The sequence below is a fragment of the Lycorma delicatula genome, chromosome 1 (genome assembly GCF_047948215.1).
Source record: "Lycorma delicatula isolate Av1 chromosome 1, ASM4794821v1, whole genome shotgun sequence".
NCBI classification, from domain to species: domain Eukaryota; kingdom Metazoa; phylum Arthropoda; class Insecta; order Hemiptera; family Fulgoridae; genus Lycorma; species Lycorma delicatula.
In genome coordinates this window covers 85,230,850-85,254,703 of record NC_134455.1, presented here as the reverse complement: position 1 = coordinate 85,254,703, position 23,854 = coordinate 85,230,850, and the positions used below count along the sequence as shown (strand labels likewise).

Genomic DNA, 23,854 nt, shown 5'->3' with positions numbered 1-23,854 from the left:
CACTGGTGGGCAATGGGCATAATTTTGTCACTGGCTTTTTAAACACTCCTAAGGAATTTTGAACTGTTACCAAACGAACTAGATTGTCTGGACCGGGATGAACGTTCTCAACTATTCCCAGCTTCCATTGAAGAGGAGGAATGTTGTCTTCCTTCATTAGCACCAAATTTCCAGGTTTCAGAGATGGTGATTCGGATTTCCATTTAGAGCGTTGCTGGAGCTGAGATAAGTAATCAGCGGACCATCGATGCCAAACATGTTGAACACATCGCTGAACTAACTGCCACCTGTTAAGCCTGTTTATAGGGATGTCAGTTAGGTTATGATCTGGCAAGGAAGTAAGTAGGCCGCCTACAAGAAAATGTCCAGGTGTCAAAGACTTTGGGTCGGATGGGTTGCAAGATAAGGCACATAAAGGTCGAGAATTAAGACAAGCTTCAATCTGAGTCAGAATAGTATTGAGCTCTTCAAACGCAAAGGCTACATTTCCTACCATACGTCGGAGGTGAAATTTTACTGACTTTACAGCTGCCTCCCAAAGGCCTCCAAAATGAGGGGATTTGGGAGGTATAAAGTGCCACTGGATGCCATTTTCAGATGCAGAGTTTACTATTTTTTGTCTCACGTGGCTAGTATTTAAAAATGAGTACATCGAGCGAAGCAAATTATTTGCGCCCACGAAGTTCGTTCCATTATCGCTATAAATGTTTGAGGATAGACCTCTTCTTGAAGTAAATCTCCTCAGTGCTGCTAAGAACGCATGAGTTGATAAATCGCTGACTAATTCCAAATGTATCGCCTTTGTAGAAAGACAAATAAATAGAGCGACATAACATTTTGTTTTTATCTTTGAATTCCGCCCACCATGCCAAATTGTCAGAGGTCCGGCGTAATCTATACCAGAGTTCATAAATGGTTTGTATGTTACCTGAGTGCGATGGCTCGGCAATTGACCCATTAATTGTTGTGACGGTTTTGGCTTAAACCGGAAGCATAATAGGCACTTGAGCAAAATTGATCTGATGACATTTTTACCATTTATTATCCAGTACCTCTCACGTAATTGAGAATGAACCAATTGAGGTCCTGCATGTAACATTCTCAAATGCTCGTTTATGACTATTAATTTAGTTAGATTGGATTTGGGTGGAAGAATAATCGGATGCTTGCCATCAAAATTCAATTGAGATAGTTGCAATCTTCCTCCTACTCTTAAGCAGTTCGTGCTGTCTAGGAATGGATGTAACGAATACAATTTACTATCTTTGGAGATGCTTGAATTGGTGATCAATTTCTTGATTTCAGTTTGAAAATTAATGTTTTGGGTATGTATGATACAACGTAACAAAGTAGATTCATTTTCCTTAACTGATAAGACATCTCTATTGATACTATTATCTTTAGTTTTCAAAATTTTAAAAAATCTTATACAATAAGAAAGCGTATTTATCATTTTTTGTAAAGACGAAAATGAGTCTGACAAATCTGTGGTTACCGCAAATGAAGTAGGTACATTGCGAAGTTCAATTGAACAATCTCAGCTTTTAAGTTAGTTTCATCAAAAGGTTTATGATTCCAGTATTCTGACGGTTTGTTAAGCCAAGAAGGCCCATACCACCATAATTGATTGATCTGTAATTCAAATGCGTCGTTTCCACGAGAAAGTACATCAGCTGGATTTTCATCTGTAGAAACATGTCCCCAAACACAGCCATCGGTTAAGTCTTGGATTTCTGAAACTCGATTTGCTACGAAGGTCTTCCATTTTGTTGGTAATGCTGATATCCAAGAAAGTACAACTGTAGAATCAGTCCATAAATAAATTTTATTTATAGTTAATTTAAGTGCAAGGTTTACAAAGTTAAGCAACCTTGCCATCAAGAGTGCTCCACATAATTCCAATCTTGGAATAGATATTTGTTTTACTGGAGCCACCCGCGATTTAGAGCAAAGGAGTTTAACTGATATATTTCCAAAGGTGTTAACTGAACGTAAGTATATACAAGCTCCATAACCATCTTTTGAAGCGTCAGAAAATCCATGTAATTGTATATCAAATATTTTTCCAGTACACTTGACTAATCTAGGAATCTTAATTTGCTCGATGAATGGAAGTTTTTTTACAAATGTCAGACCATTTATTAAGAAGGTTTTCTGGAGGTTTATCGTCCCATTCTAGATTTTGGAGCCATAATTGTTGCATGAATACCTTACACTGCATAATAATTGGACCTAACAGACCAAGGGGGTTGAATATTGAAGATATTGTGGCCAATACTGATCTTTTAGTAAATAAGTTGTCGGTTTTTACATTAGTTGAAAAACATAACGTATCTTGAATGTGGTTCCAAATTAAACCTAATGTGTTGATTCCCTCGCTAGAAAAGTTAAATGTATGGTTTGAATCATCGGTTTCGGATACGGATTCCAGGAGAGTTGAGCTGTTAGAGCACCATTTACGTAGTTCGAATCCCGCTTGCTTTAGAATCGTTGTTATTTCACCTTGCAGTTGCATTGTCTCAGTTAAATCATCAGCACCAGTTTGTAAGTCATCTACGTAGAAGTCATGACGTATCACTTCAGAAGCCTTAGGAAATTGTTTTGAGTTTTCGTTGGCCAGTTGTATAATGCATCTTGTGGCGAAAAATGGCGCGGATGCTGTTCCATATGCTATTGTTTTTAGTTGGTAATGGCCAATTTCTTCTTCAACAGAATTTCGCCATATAATCCTTTGAAGATCATAATCCCTTGGATCAACCAGTACTTGCCTATACATTTTCGCAATGTCAGCGGTCATAGCGTATACATGTGTTCTAAAGCGTAATACTATCGATATTAAGTCTTGCTGCACAGTCGGACCTACTATGAGCGTGTCGTTAAGGGATATTCCATTGTCAGCCTTAGCTGAGGCATCGAATACTACTCGTAGTTTGGTGGTACTACTGGTTTGTTTGAATACTGCGTGATGTGGTAGATAGTATGGTCTCTCAAAGGCATCATTGCATGTCAAAGCATCGTTTCTTGTTGGTTGTTCAATTACCTGCATGTGATCGAGTTCAAGATATCTCTTCATAAAATTGCTATAATCCTCCTTAAGATTAGTGACTTTGTTTAATTTCCTCTCTAATAACAAGAATCTGCAATGCGCATTGTCGAAAGAATCGCCAAGGGTTGTATGGTTTTGTCGTCTGGGTAATCTAACAATGAATCTGCCATCTTGATTTCGCTTGAGGTTTTCCAGAAAATGCTGTTCGCACATACTTTCTTCCTTGGTGCGAGGAGTAGTTTTAATCTCCTCCAGTTCCCAAAATTGTTTTAACTGATTTTGAATATTTAGTTCTGAATTAATAAATAGTGACGTTATCTTAGGCGGGTTTTCATTTTCATCTGTTGATGGTAATTTACCTGCGACTATCCAACCTAATGTGGTTTCTTGAATGACTGGGAAGTTCTCAGTTTTCTTTATTTGACCCTTCTTCATTAAATGTAAATACAATTCAGATCCTATCAATATGTCTATATTACCGGGTGTGTTAAAATGATAATCCGCAAGTTTTACGAATTTTGGAATGTTCCACGTACTCGTATTGATGGGTTCTGAGGGCATAGAACTTGTAATACAAGGTAAAACAAAACATTTAATTGTAGTAGCATATTCTTGATAATTTGAATGTAACTGAACGGTAACACTGTATTTTACGGTGGCTGAAATGTTATTTATTCCATTGGTAGATTTTCCCGTTCACGCTTTTATTTTAAACGCTGAACCGTGTCTTCAGTAATGAAGTTAGCTTGCGAGCCTGCATCAAGCAACACCCTGCAAGATTGTAGCGTTTTTTGTGAATCCTTGACACCAACTATAGCAGTGGCTAGTAAAACTCATGTCGCGCTCTGAATCTTTAAACTGCAATAGTTACTGCACACGTTTGGGTCAACCTGAGCTATCCCTTTAACTGTGACTTCTGTTTTATCCTTAGAAGTAGTGTTAGATTCCTTAACTTGGGAGAATGCATTGTCGTGCAAGATTGGATGATGATTACGCTTACAGTATTTACAATAATGAGAATTATAACATTCTTTGACATTGTGGTTACTATTAAGACAGTTAAAACATAATCTGTGCGTTTTGACGAATGATATTCTACCATTTACTGGCAACTTAAGAAAATTCATACATTTGTAGAGTAAATGAGGTTGCTTACAGTAAGGACATTCTGAGTTTGCTATACTAACTGCATGAGCATGAATTTTCTGAGAAGACTTAAAGTCTTTGTCTCGTTTAAATTGATTGTATTGTTTCGTGCAATGCGAATCTACCGAATATTTTTGAGAATTGTTGCCTTGAGACTCTGAAACAGAACTTTCTAAGATTTGTCTGCGCCTTTCTAGGAAACTGATAAACTGATCGATATCCGGGAAGGTATCAATCGATATGGTGGATTCCCAGGCCCGTATAGTTGCTTGGTCTAAGCAACTATACGCAACTCTAAGCAACTTGGTCTGCTTGCTGGACAAATAATTGGGTTAAAACAAATTCTGCATAATTAGTCTCGAGTTTTAATGCCTTTAACGCATTTATATTACTCGACATTGTATCAATAAAATTAATTATGCCAGATGCAGATTCCTTTGGAATACTCTGAACATTAAGTATTTCACGAGCATGTTTTGAAGCTATGAGTAGCTTGTTGATAAACCTAGTTTTGAGTAATTTCCAGGCGACTGTATAATTATCAGCTGTGACCGATAAGTTTTTGATTATTTGTAGAGCGGAATCAGTTAATGATGATGTCAAGTAATGAAAATTTTTAAGTACCGTTAAATTTTCGTAGTCATGAATTACTACACGGAAAAATGCACTAAACGTTAACCAGTTTTCATAGGAACCATTAAATTTCGGCAAATTTATTTTTGGAAGAATAATAGATTTATCGTTTTTATGATTGCTGCAGTTAGAATTTCTAGACGAACTAGATGAGCTTGGAGACAATGATCTATGGCAGTTGGAATTTAAGATTTTTTGTAACTTTGATTTAAGAATAAGAAATATTTCTTCCACTTCTTCCCTATCTGCTTCTTCACTTTCGTGGTTAAGTTCTAAAAGGGTTTGCACCTCATCATATTTATGCCAAGTTGTTTCTAAATGATCCAGTTTGACCTTTACTAAATCAAGATCTGGTTTTTCAGAGTCTAGAGACTCTACAAATGTTTTTATGCGCGTAATAGAGCCTTTAAATGTACCTCGTTTACACCTGTTTTGTTTCATTTGGGTTTCAAAATCTGTTGTAAGCATCTTATTACCTATTTCATCATCTGGATTAGGCATTTTAGTCAGTTCGAATAATACAAGATGTAATCAATAACAAGTTTGAATAATTGCGATAAGAAATAATATTAACAAACAATAAACTAAGGAAATAATGATAAATGAAAGGAATATAAATATAAGATAAATAGGTTTGGTAGTTTTAAATTGATAATGGTAATTTTTAAGTAGGGTTACGTAAGGATATGAGATAAGCAAGGCGTACGTACTGCTGTAAATTAAATAAGGATAATTAACGTAAACAGGCATTAACAGATTAATTATAATGTTATAAGAGTGGCAGTCAGCTTACCGATAACGCCTGACACGTCGATGTAGTAACGGCGATGGAATGTAGGCTGCATCAACACTGCCGACGCGATGTCTGGAGATGGCTGAGTATTAGTAATATTCGTATAGTTTTACAAAAATACAGCTCCTAATTCATAGCCATTGTTCCGTTTGAATAACAACACAAATACAAATAGATAGAAATAGCTACACAAATAGATAGAATGATAGTATCATGGCACTAGTCGCTTATGATTCGAAGAAAAAGGATCGTATTTTCACTGATATACATCCGGTCGGTGGACCAATATGTGTGTGTGTGTTGATAGTTGAAGTTAACATAAAGTGGACTGTAGAATAAAAAAACTTGAATTAAACATACTATGATACTAATAACTTTACTAATAAAAGAATATTGATACATTAGTTGGCGACTCGGCTCTATAGTATGGTTGCTTGTAGCACACTAACTTATTACTATGATACAAGAATAGTTCACTCTTCTGCCGCAAGGAAGCGACGCAACAGCAACAGTAATAATTGAAGAACAGAGGAAAGAAGCCGTAATAAGAAAGGGAGTCCGACAAGGATGTTCCCTATCCCCGTTACTTTTTAATCTTTACATGGAACTAGTAGTTAATGATGTTAAAGAACAATTTAGATTCGGAGTAACAGTACAAGGTGAAAAGATAAAGATGCTACGATTTGCTGATGATATAGTAATTCTAGCCGAGAGTAAAAAGTATTTAGAAGAAACAATGAATGACATAGATGAAGTCCTACGCAAGAACTATAGCATGAAAATAACAAGAACAAAACAAAAGTAATGAAATGTTGTAGAAATAATAAAGATGGACTACTGAATGTGAAAATAGGAGGAGAAAAAAATGGAGATAAAAGAATTTTGTTATTTGGGAAGTAAAATTATTAAAGATGGACGAAGCAGGTGCGATATAAAATGCCGAATAGCGAAACGAGCCTTCAGTCAGAAATATAATTTGTTTACATCAAAAATTAATTTAAATGTCAGGAAAAGATTTTTGAAAGTATATGTTTGGAGTGTCGCTTTATATGGAAGTGAAACTTGGACAATTGGAGTATCTGAGAAGAAAAGATTAGAAGCTTTTGAAATGTGGTGCTACAGGAGAATTTTAAAAATCAGATGGGTGGATAAAGTGACAAATGAAGAGATGTTGTAGCAAATAGATGAAGAAAGAAGCATTTGGAAAATATAGTTAAAAGAAGAGACAGACTTATAGGCCACATATTAAGGCATCCTGGAATAGTCGCTTTAATATTGGAAGGACAGGTAGAAGGAAAAAATTGTGTAGGCAGGCCACATTTGGAATACGTAAAACAAGTTGTTAGGGATGTAGGATGTAGGGGGTATACCAAAATGAAACGACTAGCACTAGATAGGGAATCTTGGAGGGCTGCATCAAACCAGTCAAATGACTGAAGACAAAAAAAAAACAACTGAAAGCTGTTAACCAATTCTACTATATCGACTTTAAAACTTTTATCAAAAAATATTTGACAGATATCCAAAAGAAAGATTAACTGATTTCACTTTATTAAAAATTACTCTGAACTACCTATCGCAACAATTTATTCTCGTAAAGGATTTTCGCCTAGGAATAAAGGTTTGAGTGGGCAGTTTATTTAATTTCATATTGGAAGAATTTTTCAGAAAATGCCGGACCTCGGCTGAATATGCGTTCCTTTACCATTGACGGTCAGCAGGTACGGCTGATTAAAATCAGTCAGTCACGAACCTATACGGTTTGATGTGTTACCGTCACTAATTTTATCTTGATTTTTACAATTTTTATTTATAGTTCAATGGTGGAAAAAGATTATTTACGTACGGTGAAGACGAAAAATGAAATTTCGAGAGAATGTAATTAATATTATATCGTGTGTTAATAATAAATAATACAATTTTTTACATTAATACAAATTAACATTATGGAAATAAATTTGGTACTTACCGTTTATACGGATACCCTACTGAGGTTATACTTTTGAGGCATTCTTAAACGAAATTCGTGTGTACTGGCCACCTAAATAGGTAAAATATATATAATTTGTATATTTAAAGTTAATTAGACGAAGTTAGCGAGGGAAGTGAGCGTAGGTTATGTTTGGTTAGCTTGTGTTGATATACGTGCGCGTTTCGTCATTACACGGAATCAACATAATCTAATCAAACATAACCTACGCTCCCCCTTCGTACACTAACCCCGACTCCCTATCCCAAAACCCTCCCGGATCTAGGCAAACCGGGCCCTTTCCCTTCCGTTAACCCCCCAAACGTTTGTGACCTCCCAAATTTTTATCACTTTTTTGAAGACACATTTTATCTACCTCCCAGTCCTTCCCAGGACCCCCTCAGTATAGACGAGTGGGGTATCAAATTAAAGGAAGTTTGGCACTGAGTCAGAATCTGAAATCGTTGAGCGTCCATCTATCTCCTAGAGCCGAGGAAGTTGAAGAATATGGATGGAGACCTATTTAAGCCTGGGAAGGTCCTGGATCGTTCACCTGTGAGAGGAGAGGCGTCTACCAGTAAGTAGAGTGCTGAGGATGCTTCAGAGGGCACATTACCGCTAGTCATGGTGGCTACGCCGATACTGGATGCTGTAGATAATAGGCCTAGAGAAGATCGCAAGAAACGGCGCCTCCCAGTACTGGGGACAGTGACCCGGAGATCAATTTGGTCGAGTGTATTCGTTGGAGGCAGCAGCTCGTATTTTGCATAAATTGATTGATAAAAATAACGCATAAAAAAAAGAAGAAATTAAACATGTGGAGGCAGATATATATGATATAGTTAAACAGATGGCAGGATTTAAGATGGCCTTGTCTAAGAAACCATTGGAGGTAAGCACACAGGAGACTGCAACTCAGACTGAAGCTAAGCCCGAGAATGACAAGATTTTACCGCAGCTTGAACATGGTATTGAGGATGATGAGGTTGTGGGTCTAGTTGTTAAACGTTGGCCTAGAACTGTTTATAATTATGTAAGATAAGAAGGGTTCCTGCTTTGATAGTGTGGACAAGGACATAGCGATTGTGGTAGATCTTGTGGCCATCGAGAATACCGCCGGCCAAGGCAACGGGAATTTAAAATATATATTTAGGGGTGGATTGATCTATTAATTAGTCAATTTATGGAATTTTTAATTTAAAATAAATGTTTATAATTCAAGGTGTACCTCAATAAATGTAAAAATTTCACCGATTTTTGAGAAGTCGATATTTATCCATTTACTATTTTAGGGATGAGTAAAGAGAAAACCTGTTCTTAATAACAACTTCCTAAGGGAATACTCCTGACAAAATTCAACATTCTTTTAAATCCTGTTTGGACTAGATTATGATAATCAATTAGTGAGACTAAATATTGTTGTACATTGTGTATACATGTGGATCGTTTTATTTTAATCTAAACTTAAAATTAAAAAAGAATTGAACAATTTTTTAATGATTAATGCTTTTTAATTGAAACATTCAATTCTCACCGATTTTAAAAAAAATGAATTATTACTCAAATAAAGTAGTAAAAAATAGAAATTTACTTTTTTTACGTTCAAGTGATTGTAAAACAATTTTCAGATGTACATTTTTAATAATCTATTACTAATGGTCTAATAATTATGTTTACTTTTTGAATAGTTTTAGGAAATGTTATTTGAAACCGGTTTTATTTATGGAAAAAAGAATACTTACAAGTATACGAAAAAGAACCATAAATTAAAAAAAACTATAACGTGTAATCATTAGTTTATAAATATAAATATTACTGAATAGGTTTTATTTTTTCCAAACTAAAAACACCTTTATAATATAAATAATAAATTTATTTCTACATAATATTGTATAAAATTTAAGTTCATGTATACACCTAAATATGTTCTCACTATAATATAAATATATATATATATACTCGTATATATTTATATATATATTACTAATAAAGTATGAAAATCCTTAAATAATTTTTCAACTGTTAAATATAAAATAATTAAATTTCGCAAATGCTCCTTCCTGAAAACGATCTATATTTTCTATATTTTGGTATAGATCATCACATCCGGGCCCCATGGGGCTTGTAAAAAATAAACAAGATTCTTAGCTTTTATTTACCATCGGCTTAAAAAAATGTCAATGAACAACTTAAGTAGTCGTAGAATTAAGTTTATTTAATTTTTAATCTAATATGTATTAAAATCTATAAAATACTGATTTTAAAATGTAATGCTGCAATATCAAAAAACAAATCATACTCTTTGAGTTAAGCAGGAAATTAACTGAACGAAAAAGGTAATTTTTTTTTTCTATAAATGTCGACTTTTTGAAATCGAAACAAATTTAAAAATATAACAACGTACTAATTCTTAATTTGACGCCGATTTAAAAACTATGTATTTAATGAATTTTTTTAAAAATTGTATTTGAATAATAAAACGCTGTTATTAAGATTAAGGATGATTTAAGGTGATTAAGGAGATTAAGGTGAGTTTTTAAAAATAAAATTGTGTTTTGTTACTTTGTGCGGGATTATTGTGAGTGATTTTTGTGGGTAAGAAGCAACTAACAACTATTTTAAAGGTATAATTAATTGTATTTCATTTTTTCTACTTATATTCGGGCTTCGGTCCGACTAACATCGAGATTAGGATGGATTCCGTACCAGCTGATACGATCGATGATGGGAAGTCTGAATGTGCAGGTTATCAGGTAACATCAAGAAAACATGGTCCATTAACGTCGTCGAATAGCACACAATTTATCCTGAAATTCAATCGATAACGACATTTTAATTATGGAATCCCAACCTACTTCTAGTCAGTGGAGAACCATACCTATGCCGAGAAAACAAACTGCATTCATAATCCTTGCCATGAAGGATTACCCACATCAAACAGACTTAGTAGCCTTCCATTAAAGTATACGAATAACGAATATTATAAACCAAACGGAACCCGTTAAGCCTCCACTTATTGTACTTTACGGGATAAATGATGTGCTAAGGTTATACGAACTGATAGAAACGGTTGTGTGTAAGGGAAATTGCAACATTAGACTGATGGGAGTTAAGCAACTTGAATAATTTCTAAAGATATTGAAGCTTACAAGAAAATCATAAATATAGTTCGGGAACATGGATAAATAGTTCATACCTTTACCTGAAAGAATCAACGAGCCTTTCGTGTTGCGATTAAGAACCTGCACCACTCGACTCACTGGAGATGATCAAGAAAGAAATCGAAGCCACGGGCATGGGGGGAAGGACTTAATAAAGCACGCCATAGAGTAACTTAAGAGCCTACATCAACATTTTTCGTGAACCTAGAGCCGCAGGAGAACAATAAAAATATATCTGAGTTAAAATACGTTGCGAATTGCAGCGTGTCGTTCGAAACACAGTGGAAACCAACAGGCCTCGGGCAGTTCAGGTGCCAACAGTACGGGCACACCAATAACAATTGCATGAGGCTCTTCCGCTGTATAAAGTGTGGGAAAGGCCACCAAACAGCTGATTGTTCCAGAAAGAACAGGAACACACCTGCAACCTGTGCTTTATGTCAATCAGACCATCCGGCAAACTATTGAGGCTGCAGAGGGTACCAAGAAATATTAAAGAGGAAACAAAGGCAAAAGACGAATCGGAACTCACAACTTACTCCAAGAGTCGAATATGCTAGCTGTAGGGCTACCGGGCTTACAATTGATGATAAAAATTTCCCGACGTTGAAGCGTGGAGCACCTGGGAACGTAGGCGCAAAGCCTCATTCCCTCCAATGAACCTACGCTGCGACAGATGGCAGTAATGGTGAGAATAATGTAGAGAAGTCTGATAACCTTGTTTACTCAGGTACCCTCAAAAATCGATTACTGAAAACATTTCTCCGGATCGTTAAATGGAACATTAACTGCCTATTTTGTAGGCGGAAAGCATTACAAATGATGCCAATTACTAATTATCTGAACGTAATACTAGTATCAGAGATGCACTTTACAGACCAGGATTACTTTAGGCTTCAAGGTTTCTCGGTATATGTAACAAATCACCCAGACGGGAGAGCTCATAGGAGAACTGCGATACTAATCAGGAAATCTCAAATTCCAGGTTTCTGCACTAACCAGATTCAGGCAACCACGGTTGAAGTAACCTGTAAGAATGTCCGCGGTGTACTGTTCTCCGCGCCATACTATAACGAGTTTTTCTCCAAATACTTTTCAACATTAGGTTCCAGGTTTATTGCTGGAAGGGACTGGAACGCCAAAGACCCGTTGTGGGGTTCGCGGTTGACAAGCAGCAGAGGAAGGATGTTGAGGAGGTGTGTTCACGCCTGGATGTAGCTCGGGATTTCAGCCGACATACTGGCCTACGGACCTAACAAAGATCCCGGATTTACTTGGCTTTTTTATCACTTCAGATATATCATCTAAATACACTCTAGTTGAAAATAGCTATGATTCGATGTCGGATCACTCGCGCGTTTCACTTACAGTCAGCACGACAATTCTGAGGAAGAAAAAAGAGGCCTATCCTGCATACAAAACGAACAGATGGGTCTCTTATTAGGACTAGATCGAGGAGGACCTGATTGACCCATTTCCGCTCGATATCCCTGAGAAAATTGACTATGCAACATACTTTCTAACATCGGACATGCAGGAAGGTGCATGGCAATCTACACCAGAGGAAGTACATTCAGCCAGAGACAATATCTATCCGAGAGAAGTGACTGATCTAATTGGCATAGATTCAGGAGGCCAGAAGACAGAACACTTCTTAATAGGGCTGCGCGGAGACTGAGGAGTTTGTTGAAGACTGTCAGAGACAAAACATTCAAGGACCACATCGGAAATCTTTTTAACCTGAATAGAGACGCGGATGCACCTTATGGAAGGCTACGAAGGGGCTACAACGATCTACGACTATGCTACCGGCACTAGATGGACGTACTGAATCATAAGTGAGGGATGACAAAGGAAAAGCCGATTTATTTCCTTCAAACTTAGGCGAAACTTTCCAACTTCACAATGAAGAGGGTTCTAGTGACGAGGATATTAAACCTTAGAGAGTCCAATGCCAGTCAACTTTCCGATTAGATCGATCTCAACAAGGAAATTACTGAAGTTAATCAACCAGGGAAGGCGACTACAGAAAGCTGATTGTAATAAATATACTGGTTGTGGAACAAAAAAAAAATATATTTATATCAAAGCCTTTTATTATTTTTTAAATGTTATTTCCATTTAAAGCGACGGTAGGCCTTTAAAATAAGTGTCCATATGAAAATAGCCTTCCCTAAGGAATGCAAAGTCGAGAAAACTGCATATCAATAAAATAAAAAGGAAAGTTTACCGAGAAACGATATTATGTACCTACTACTTAATGTTAAAATAAGGATTTCAGGAATGCGTTTTATATATATATATACATCTACTGGGTGTAATAATGTATTGGAACCCTTAAATAATTTTTCAACAGTTAACATAAAAAGTGAAATTTAGGAAATGCTACTATTTCCGAACGATCTATCGTTCTGCATGAATTCACTAAATTCGAAGGATCATAGAGTCCCCATTTGGGGCATTTATAATATAAAGGGTATGATTTTGACACATCATTTTGATGGGGATTGAAAATACAAATTTTTACGTAAAAATCATCGGACTACAATAACTCAAATTCAAAGCTAGTTCAAAAATGGTCTTCAGTAGCTCTAAGATAACTACTCAACACTAAAGAAAAAAGGGTTTTGCAAATTCTCTGAACTCAAAACAATCTATTTTTCTATGGGACCACTACTGGTAATTACAAGCTACTTTTGAAACTAGTTGTGAAACATAGTAAATATGTAACTTGGCTTAAGGTTTTCGTAATCCGAAGTTTTTTATGTCAAAATTTTTCTTTTCAATACCCTTTAAAATAATATGTTATAATCATACTTTCTTCCCTTTTAATATTTTTAAGTATCTCCCACTTGTACTTGTGCTATCTATTTTTTGACTATAGATAAATAGAGAGTCTTGAAGTAGGAACATTTACTAAATTTATTTTTTTTTTATTTATACTCGTCTTATAAAAAAAAAGTGAAATTCTGTAAAAATGTGGGAAATATGAAACTCTGTACAAACTTTATTTGAACTTGATTGTTAGAAGTTTTCTAAAATTATAAGGAAAGTAATAATTTAACTGATTTTCCGTTGCCCTGCCTTCATTGAGCCGAATACCACTCTATTGCTTATCGTTATAATTTCTCCCTTTTTTTTTAGCCTCGGGAACACCCGAAAGGTATTTTTTAGTGGATGATATGCATGAATGTAAATGAAGTGTAGTCTTGTACAGTCTCAGGTCGACCGTTCCCGAGATGTGTAATTAATTGAAACCCAACCACCAAAGTACACCGGTATCCACGATCTAGTATTCAAAATCGTGCAAAAGTAACTGCCTTTACTAGGATTTGAACCTTAGAACTCTCGACTTCGAAATCAGCCGATTTGAGATGACCAGTTCACCACTAGACCAACCCGGAGGGTTACACTACGCCTACCAAAAATTAAATTATATTATTAATTTTAAGTGGAACAATTCTGAACTATTGCTATTTGTGTAAACATCAAAGCCATAACACAGGATGAATGTATAGTTTAAAGCCACAAATTAATGGAGAATCCTTTCTGCGATAAACATAGCATATTATTCCTTGTGCTAGGTTATCGTCCGAACGAGTATCCGTTAGTAAATTACCACTAAATTACTCCTGTCCAACCGCAGAAAAAAAACACAGGAAAAATAGGAATAAAATAAAATAAATTTTTCTGCTCCTAATCAGTTGAATGTTAATTAAATGAGATTATTTTAAGTACTGTAAAAAAAAAAATCGATTATAATAATAGTGTAAGGTAACCACTATTTCTACAATTCTACCAGACCGATTTTAACGGTTTTGGTGACATTTGAAAGCACTTCTAAGTAGAATTTAATAAATGTTTGAAAGCTCTATTTCCTTTAGGTTATCGTCCGAACGAGTATCCGTTAGTAAATTACCACTAAATTACTCCTGTCCAACCGCAGAAAAAAAAACACAGGAAAAATAGGAATAAAATAAAATAAATTTTTCTGCTCCTAATCAGTTGAATGTTAATTAAATGAGATTATTTTAAGTACTGTAAAAAAAAAAATCGATTATAATAATAGTGTAAGGTAACCACTATTTCTACAATTCTACCAGACCGATTTTAACGGTTTTGGTGACATTTGAAAGCACTTCTAAGTAGAATTTAATAAATGTTTGAAAGCTCTATTTCCTTAGAAAATTTTTAAGAAAACTTCCTAAGTCTTTAACTGTAAGAGAAATTGATTTGGAATCTTTTCCAATCGATTCCGCGACACAGAAAACTAGAGAAAAATGATGTCAAAACGTAAATTATGTTTGTATAATACTATTAAAATAAAAAAATAAAAAATTTTTTCTAAATAGTAAACGCTATTTTGTTACTACTACCTAATAATAAGAAAACTTGATTTTTGAGTTCACAAAAGAAATTCTTTTGTTTAATTTAATTACAATTTTTAAAAAAGAGAATGTAAATAAATAAAACAGTCAATAATGATTAATTAAAATTTTAAAAGACAAAAAGTAAAAGCTATTGAAAATGTTCAATATAATGAAAATTATTTCGCTTAAGAAAAGTGATACATTTTAACAATATGTGTCAAGGAAAGAATCAATAAATCATCTGTTTAAATTTTCTAGCCGCCAAAAAAAAAAAATTATTAATAGAAAACCTTTATGACAATAAACCACATGCAACCTTCTACTATTAACGACGGTGTGAAAGAGGATACACTTGTACATATATATATAGTACACAGCAATACCTCAGTGCATGGCAATGTGGTGTACAATCCGTAAATATGTCATCTTATTAACTCCGTTTTCAGCTAACCTTGTTATTATTTAATAATAACCTGATACAGGTTACCTACAGTGACCTGATAGGTTATTATATGATTTTTTATAACTATACTACATTCTTTTCAGTATTATTATTGAAAGTGTAGAGTTGTCGACCTACGCTTTGCGTGGGTTGAAAAGAAAGTTATTTTTATTAAATGAATTTTCTGTCAGTTAAAAGGAAAATCAATATTTCATTATTTTTATATATTTACTCTTTTCGACGCAGTTATTATTAGTATTTTTTAAGAAAATATTTTAATTTATGTGTGTGACACATTAAGAAAAAATAAAATATGATAAATTTTAATAATATAACTATTATTAGTTGGTAATGTTATATATTGCCATAACATATAATAACTAATCGATATATACCAATTGTATAGATTAGTGCGAGTGTAGAAAGAAATCCACTCCGTCTACCTCCGTAGCGGAGTGGTAGCTTCTCGGCCTTTCATGCTGAGGTTCCGGTTCGAATCCCGGTTAGGCGTGGCATTTTTCACACTGAAAAATTCCATTTCCATATCCCATACATATCAACAAAAAAGTTGATATAAACATAGATATGGAAACGCACTGTTTTCGAGTTACGACTAGCGAAAGATTTCCCACAGATTTCTGTCATGTCATTTTATTTCTGTCATTAATAAAAAAAAACTGACAACACAGTTGTAGAAATTTCCAATCACACGGCTTTCTTCTGATGCACGGCTTACACACACCCATACACACAACTTAATTTAAAATATTTACCATTTTATTTAAATACAATATGTTTTGTTTATTTAATTCAATGATTCTAAGTAAAGCGCGCGCGCATACCGTATTTCAGTTGCGCGGATGTAGCGGTATTACCGGTCACTTTAAATACTTTTTTACACTTTGTTATTAATTTATTTAATTCTACCGCTCATCTGTGACTTAAACCACAGCTGATGCCGGAGGCCAAACAGAAAAAAAATAAAGACGACTACAGCACCTTTACGTCAGTGTTTAGTGTAACACTAACGACGGTAGCGTTAGTGTACGCTCCTTGTGGTGAGAGGTAGTACTAATGACACACCGTACCCACTTAGCCACTAATTTATTTGGAGCATTTCAGAGAATTTTTTTGTGGTGAGTATGCGATTTTGTAAAATTTCTTATTTAAAAATATTAATACATATCAATACAATTAGGCAACATCTAGAGATACTGAGTGACCTGCTGTACAGCCTCAGCCCCTTGAGTTTTTAAGTTGAAAATTAAATGGTATCGATGCTCCATATACAGAAGTAATCTCACTACGTTTGGTCATATCCGTCCAGTAGTTCTGGAGATATAAGATGATTTAGAGGCCAACACCTTGAACACACACACTTACATACGAAGATCCAGAAAATAACCATCCGGTTTTTTGAGTTCCTTAGGTGTCAAAACGTAAAGAACCGGTGTAAACCGCATACGCCCAAACTGGATCGATTAGCATACTTACACATACATACATTCTACAACCATCCAACCTTCTACAACTACAGCAACCGGCGGTAAAGTAAAATTATCTAAGTATAGATTTTTACTCTACAATTGTTGTGTAATTTCAAGTTTATTTAAAGGAATTAGTAACTGTAAATTTTTATTTTTACAAAATTTTACATCGGTAATTAGAATTTGGTATTTGTTTACATTAAAAAAGTACTTTTCTGATACAAGTAGTAATGTACTGTCTGAATAAAATTCGAATTTTTTCTTTTTTTTTCTTTTATTCAACTTATTTTACACTATTTTTTAAGAATTAAATTCTCTTCATGTTCTATATAAAATGTTATGTGTTTATTACCATTTAACAATGTTACTGTGCGTCAAACATAAAAACAGGGATTTTTACCAATTCTATTGGTTCCCACCCCAGATTTCTCAAAAAATACTGGTTATGAAAACTATTTTATTCTATTTTTCAGGTCAAAAACCATAAGAAATTACTAATTCTGTAAATTACGTCCTACAAATTTCAGTATAAGTTCACTTCAATGGGGTATCTGAAAAATGAGCGAAATTTTTACTAACCGTAACTCGCAAACGAAGCATTTTAGGACATACTTTTATGAACGTTTTCCATTATTATCATGAGTAGAACAGGCTATGAAAGTTCCGGGAGAACTTTGTGGTATATTCTGTACATAGATAATAATAAATATTGACAAAATGAATAATAAAATAACACAAACACTCTACCAATGATAGCAATTTACCAAATAGTAAACATACGTAATAAAAGAGCATTAGCTCTTAGGACGCCTACCAAGTGATTTATAAAGATCTGACTTCTAAAATTACATGTATAATACAATATAATGCATTGCACAGGAAGAATCATGTTTAAGAAAATAACAATTAAAAATCGATGAAATTATGTAGTGACATAATCTCTCAGTAGGCTCCAGTATTAGATGCTTTGTTTGTATTAGATGTTTGTTTCAGTATTATATGTGTGAACCGAAAGATGTGAATATTAAACGATGATATAAGATTTAATATAATTTAAAGATAAATACAATGTACGCTTTTAGGTAGATAACTATTCTAATTGATACCATGATTCGACTTCCAGAAACTTTCTACTTATCTTCGCGTTTCACGTCCACACACCCCAAAACCACTGACAGTTCAAAAGCTTATATATTCATTTATATAAATATATTTCACTTTCTTGTGAACACAATAACTGCCGTAATTTTGCGCCAATTACTTTCAAATTGATACATAAAAAATAGCGACACAAAATCTCTGTTATGTTTGTTAATGGGAAAAATCTGACCACGGGGTGGAAAAGGGGTGGGGGTGCTTTTTCGAAAAAACAAAATATCGTTCTAACTTTCGAGGTAATCTCCTCTATGAATCATGAGACCTTGCCGTTGGTGAGGGAGCTAGAGTGCTCAGGGATACAGAGTAGCTGGACCGAAAGTGCAACCATGTCGGAGAGGTATCTGTTGAGAGCCAGACTAAGGAATGATTCCTGAAAGAGGGCAGCAGCTCTTTCAGTAGTTGTTAGGGGCGTGACCCACAATGACTTAAACGGCCATATCAACATCACTCAGTCCTCTGAGTACTGCGCAGCTGAAAGCAATGGAAAACTACAGCTGCTTTTTTTCCAAGAAAATGTGGCTCTCTGCATTTTCATATAGCAATGATGGAGGCGCCTTCCTTGGTAAAATATTCCGGAGGTAAACTAGTCCCTCCTTCGGATCTCCGGGTGGGGACTACTAAGGAAGGGGTCACCAGAAAATTAAAAAATAACATTCTACGAGTCGGAGCGTGGAATGTTAGAAGCTTAAAATAGGTTGGTAGACGAGAAAATTTAAAAAGGGAAATGGATATGATAAATGTGGATGTAGTAGGAATTAGTGAGGTTCGGTGGGAAGAGGAAGGCGACTTTTGGTCAGGTGATTTTAGAATAATTAACTCAGCTTCAAATAATGGGCAGGCAGGAGTAGGTTACATAATGAACAAGAAGATAGGGAAGAGAGTAGAGTATTTCAAAACGCATAGTGATAGAATCATTGTAATAAGGATAAAATCAAAACCTAAACCGACAACGATTGTTAACGTCTATATGCCTACAAGCGCCCATGATGATTATGAAGTAGAGTGTGTATACGAAGAGATTGATGAAGCAATTAAACACTTAAAAGGAGATGAAAATTTAATAATAGTTGGAGATTGGAATGCAAGCATTGGAAAAGGCAAGGAAGGAAATATAGTGGGTGAATACGGGCTGGGCAAAAGGAATGAAAGAGGGGACCGACTTATAGAGTTTTGCACGAAGTATAATTTAGTAATTGCCAACACCCAATTTAAAAATCATAATAGAAGAATATACAATTGGAAAAATCCAGTCGATACTGCAAGGTATCAGATAGTTAAGCAAAGATTTAGAAATCAACTCGTTGACTGCAAAACTTACCCTGGAGCAGACATTGATTGCGACCATAATTTGGTGATAATGAAATGTAGATTGTGGTTTAAAAACCTGAGGAAAAGGTGTCAGATGAATCGGTGGAATTTAGAGAAGCTTGAGGAAGAGCAGGTAAAGAAGATTTTTGAGGAGGACATCGCAAGAGGTCAGAGTAAAAAAGATAAGGTAGTAAATGTAGAAGAAGAATGGGAGAATGTTAAAAAGGAAATTCTTAAATCAGCAGAAGCAAACTTAGGCGGAATAACGAGAACTGGTAGAAAACCTTGGGTTTCAGACGATATATTGCAGCTGATGGATGAACGTAGAAAATGTAAGAATGCTAGGGATGAAGAAAGTAAAAGGAACTATCGGCAATTAAGAAATGCTATAAACAGGAAGTGCAAACTGGCGAAAGAAGAATGGATTAAAGAAAAGTGTTCAGAAGTGGAAAGAGAAATGAACATTGGTAAAATAGACGGAGCATACAGGAAAGTTAAGGAAAATTTTGGGGTACATAAATTAAAATCTAATAATGTGTTAAACAAAGATCGTACACCAATATATAGTACGAAAGGTAAAGTCGTTAGATGGGTGGAATATATTGAAGAGTTAGACGGAGGAAATGAATTAGAAAATGGTGTTATAGAGGAAGAAGAGGAAGTTGAGGAGGATGAAATGGGAGAAACAATACTGAGATCTGAATTTAAGAGAGCATTAAAAGATTTAAATGGCAGAAAGGCTCCTGGAATAGACGGAATACCTATAGAATTACTGTGCAGTGCAGGTGAGGAAGCGATTGATAGATTATACAAACTGGTGTGTAATATTTATGAAAAAGGGGAATTTCCGTCAGACTTCAAAAAGAGTGTTATAGTCATGATACCAAGGAAAGCAGGGGCAGATAAATGTGAAGAATACAGAACAATTAGTTTAACTAGTCATGCATCAAAAATCATAACTAGAATTCTATACAGAAGAATTGAGAGGAGAGTGGAGGAAGTGTTAGGAGAAGACCAATTTGGTTTCAGGAAAAGTATAGGGACAAGGGAAGCAATTTTAGGCCGCAGATTAATAGTAGAAGGAAGATTAAAGAAAAACAAACCTACATACTTGGCGTTTATAGACCTAGAAAAGGCATTCGATAACGTAGACTGGAATAAAATGTTCAGCATTTAAAAAAAATTAAGGTTCAAATACGGAGATAGAAGAACAATTGCTAACATGTAGAGGAACCAAACAGCAACAGTAACAATTGAAGAACATAAGAAAGAAGCCGTAATAAGAAAGGGAGTCCGACAAGGATGTTCCCTATCTCCGTTATTGTTTAATCTTTACATGGAACTAGCAGTTAATGATGTTAAAGAACAATTTAGATTCTGGGTAACAGTACAAGGTGAAAAGATAAAGATGCTACGATTTGCTGATGATATAGTAATTCTAGCCGAGAGTAAAACGTATTTAGAAGAAACAATGAACGGCATAGATGAAGTCCTACGCAAGAACTATCGCATGAAAATAAACAAGAACAAAACAAAAGTAATGAAATGTAGTAGAAATAACAAAGATGGACTACTGAATGTGAAAATAGGAGGAGAAAAGATTATGGAGGTAGAAGAACTTTGTTATTTGGGAAGTAGAATTACTAAAGATGGACGAAGCAGGAGCGATATAAAATGCCGAATAGCACAAGCGAAACGAGCCTTCAGTAAGAAATATAATTTGTTTACATTAAAAATTAATTTAAATGTCAGGAAAAGATTTTTGAAAGTATATGTTTGCAGTGTCGATTTATATGGAAGTGAAACTTGGACAATCGGAGTATCTGAGAAGAAAAGATTAGAAGCTTTTGTAATGTGGTGCTATAGGAGAATTTTAAAAATCAGATGGGTGGATAAAGTGACAAATGAAGAGGTATTGCGACAAATAGATGAAGAAATAAGCATTTGGAAAAATATAGTAGTTATAGGCCACATACTAAGGCATCCTGGAATAGTCGCTTTAATATTGGAAGGACAGGTAGAAGGAAAAAATTGTGTAGGCAGGCCACGTTTGGAATATGTAAAACAAATTGTTAGGGATGTAGGATGTAGAGGATATACTGAAATGAAACGACTAGCACTAGATAGGGAATCTTGGAGAGCTGCATCAAACCAGTCAAATGACTGAAGACAAAAATTTCTAAGTAAAATATCGAATTCCTTTAAAGTTCTTACTATTCTTTGGATAAGGGCCCATAACGTATTTAAATAAGGTTTTTGATATTACTAACCATTGGCCTAGGGGATGGAAAAATGGGGTTTCAAAGACAAAAAAAATCATTCCTCCCTTAACAGACACAGTATTGAATCGGTTTAAAGTAGTCGTTAGTCCTCTAAACATTACCTAACGTTTTAGTCTGACACAAGTTTTGATATGACCAACCCTTACGGCAAGGGATGAACAAAATGTTGCTGGAATTGCAAGAAGATGGGGACTTGTCGAATGATAAACATGTGAAACTTTTATCACACAACCATTGTCGTACTGAGAAAATTTGAAGTTTCTTCTTAACTTTTAGATGGAAATCTTTTTTATCCTCTATTTATCACCGGTAAAATCTACCTCCGCCTTCCGGCGTAAGGAAAGGGATATTTTTAAATATTAAATGCTATGATTTAAGCAAAGCTCATGAACTGCTGTCGTTTCATCATGTTTAGTCCTGTTTAATATGCAGTAATCATAATGTCCAATAACTGCGCATTTTGGTAGTCTCGTACGTCATACATTAAAATGACGTGCATTCACAGATATTATTGTAATTTTTTTTTTTATAAATAAATTTAAATATTAAAGCAGGTTAAACAAGTTTTTGTAATTAAACATTTTGTAGTGAGTGGCCACTACTCCCCAGAGGACAGTAGTGTCTACTTTAGGAATTACTAATATGCTACGACTTATGCCACTTGGTCTGCAAAAATAATTCACTTTATATTAGGCTAGGTACATGCAAACATCCTTATCTTATCATTTTAAAAAAAATTTGACCGCATATTCTCGTCCTTCAAAAATCGAAAAAAAAGTTTATTATAGCATAATTTTAACCGATTTTTTCATCTTCCTAGACATTGTAGTAGTAGTAGTATTAGTGCAAGTGGTTCGAAAAAAATACTTTGAGAATACTGTGATGGGGAAGCCGTGCAAAGTTTAAAAATATCAACTTTTGAACTGTTAAATCTTTTTCTAATTTATTTAAACTTTTAATAATAATAAAATTACAATAAAATTTCATCATAATTTAACCTCACTCCCAAAAAAAACAAATCTTACGTAAATTTTTATTGATTGTACAATTTTCAGTGGATTTTTTTAAAAACGTTTCTTCCATTTAACATAGTAAACGTAGACAAATCAAAAAATATTGTTGGGAAATGATTTTGGTCATGGAGGAGCAGAGATACGTAAAAAAAGATTTTTAAAATTTCTTTAAACCTTTTTTCAAGTATCATTATTTTTCTACCATATAAGAATAAATAATCAACCCCAGCAAAGTATAATAACTTGGTTGTCACCCTTTTCTTTTTTACTTACTAATTTACTATCCCGTATTTGTTAAATTTTACTCTTAATTTAGATTAAAACGTTTCAACTAGCAGGATTGTAATATTGATATAATTAATAGCGATTAAGATATAATCCCTATAATCTTCATTATTACGTATAAAAAGTTAATCAAAGATTTATCTTCTAAGAGAGACAGAAATATTTGATTTAAATTAAAGAGCAATACCTTTTACCAACTACTCCACAATCGAAGACTCCCATAATTTCGAATCCGTCAAAATCTTAAAAATTAAATATTTTCTCTTAAATTACTAATATTACATGGCCAGAAAAACGAAAGCGTAAAAGTCAATAAAAGTCAAAATTAGGCTTATAATAAATGATAATTTTTTAGTAATATCTACAATATATGGAGAATTTAGAATTTATTTAATGCGTAAAAAGCTTACAAAATTTACAAAGGTATAAAAGAATCGAGCTCAGAAATCAGCCTGTATTATAATAAACAATTAAGAAAATATTAAATTACTCGTGTTAATGTTTAATTTACACCATTTCTGTAATTTAAAAAATACATAAATAAATTACTTACATCCGAGATGTAGTTATGCTTACATTATCAGAATATAGAAATGTAGTGAATAAACATTCAGTGACGCGGAAAAGACTCACCTGTAAAATAAAAATAAAACACCTAAGTTTAACCTTCAAAAATGAGAAAAATTAGTTTTAATTGATTCATTTATAAATATTATGTATTACTTTTCCAATTTAATAATAGATAACAGCTAAATTACCGG

The 23,854-nt window shown here is 34.2% G+C and overlaps 2 protein-coding genes across 3 annotated transcripts in view; both read right to left on the bottom strand.

The window, feature by feature from the left end:
* LOC142318137 (uncharacterized) overlaps positions 1-23,854 on the bottom strand; it is a 598,310-nt gene that overhangs the window by 47,549 nt on the left and 526,907 nt on the right. The window lies entirely within an intron of this gene.
* Positions 1,492-5,326, bottom strand: LOC142318507 (uncharacterized). The gene is made up of 4 exons (XM_075355077.1): positions 5,083-5,326; positions 3,762-3,869; positions 2,503-3,597; positions 1,492-2,018 (listed from the first exon to the last, which is right to left on the bottom strand). Exons 1-4 carry the CDS (start codon positions 5,324-5,326, stop codon positions 1,492-1,494), a joined length of 1,974 nt encoding a protein of 657 aa, XP_075211192.1.

What these genes read in the sequence shown, in the direction of transcription:
- LOC142318507 (XM_075355077.1), bottom strand. Translation starts at nt 5,326, where the DNA reads ATGCCTAATCCAGATGATGAAATAGGTAATAAGATGCTTACAACAGAT. An exon ending in TTTAGAACTTAACCACGAAA is followed by an intron (nt 3,870 to 5,082) that starts GTGAAGAAGCAG and finishes GAGTTTTACTAG; the next exon opens with CCACTGCTATAGTTGGTGTC. An exon ending in TGAGACAATGCAACTGCAAG is followed by an intron (nt 2,019 to 2,502) that starts GTGAAATAACAA and finishes ACGCTTCAAAAG; the next exon opens with ATGGTTATGGAGCTTGTATA.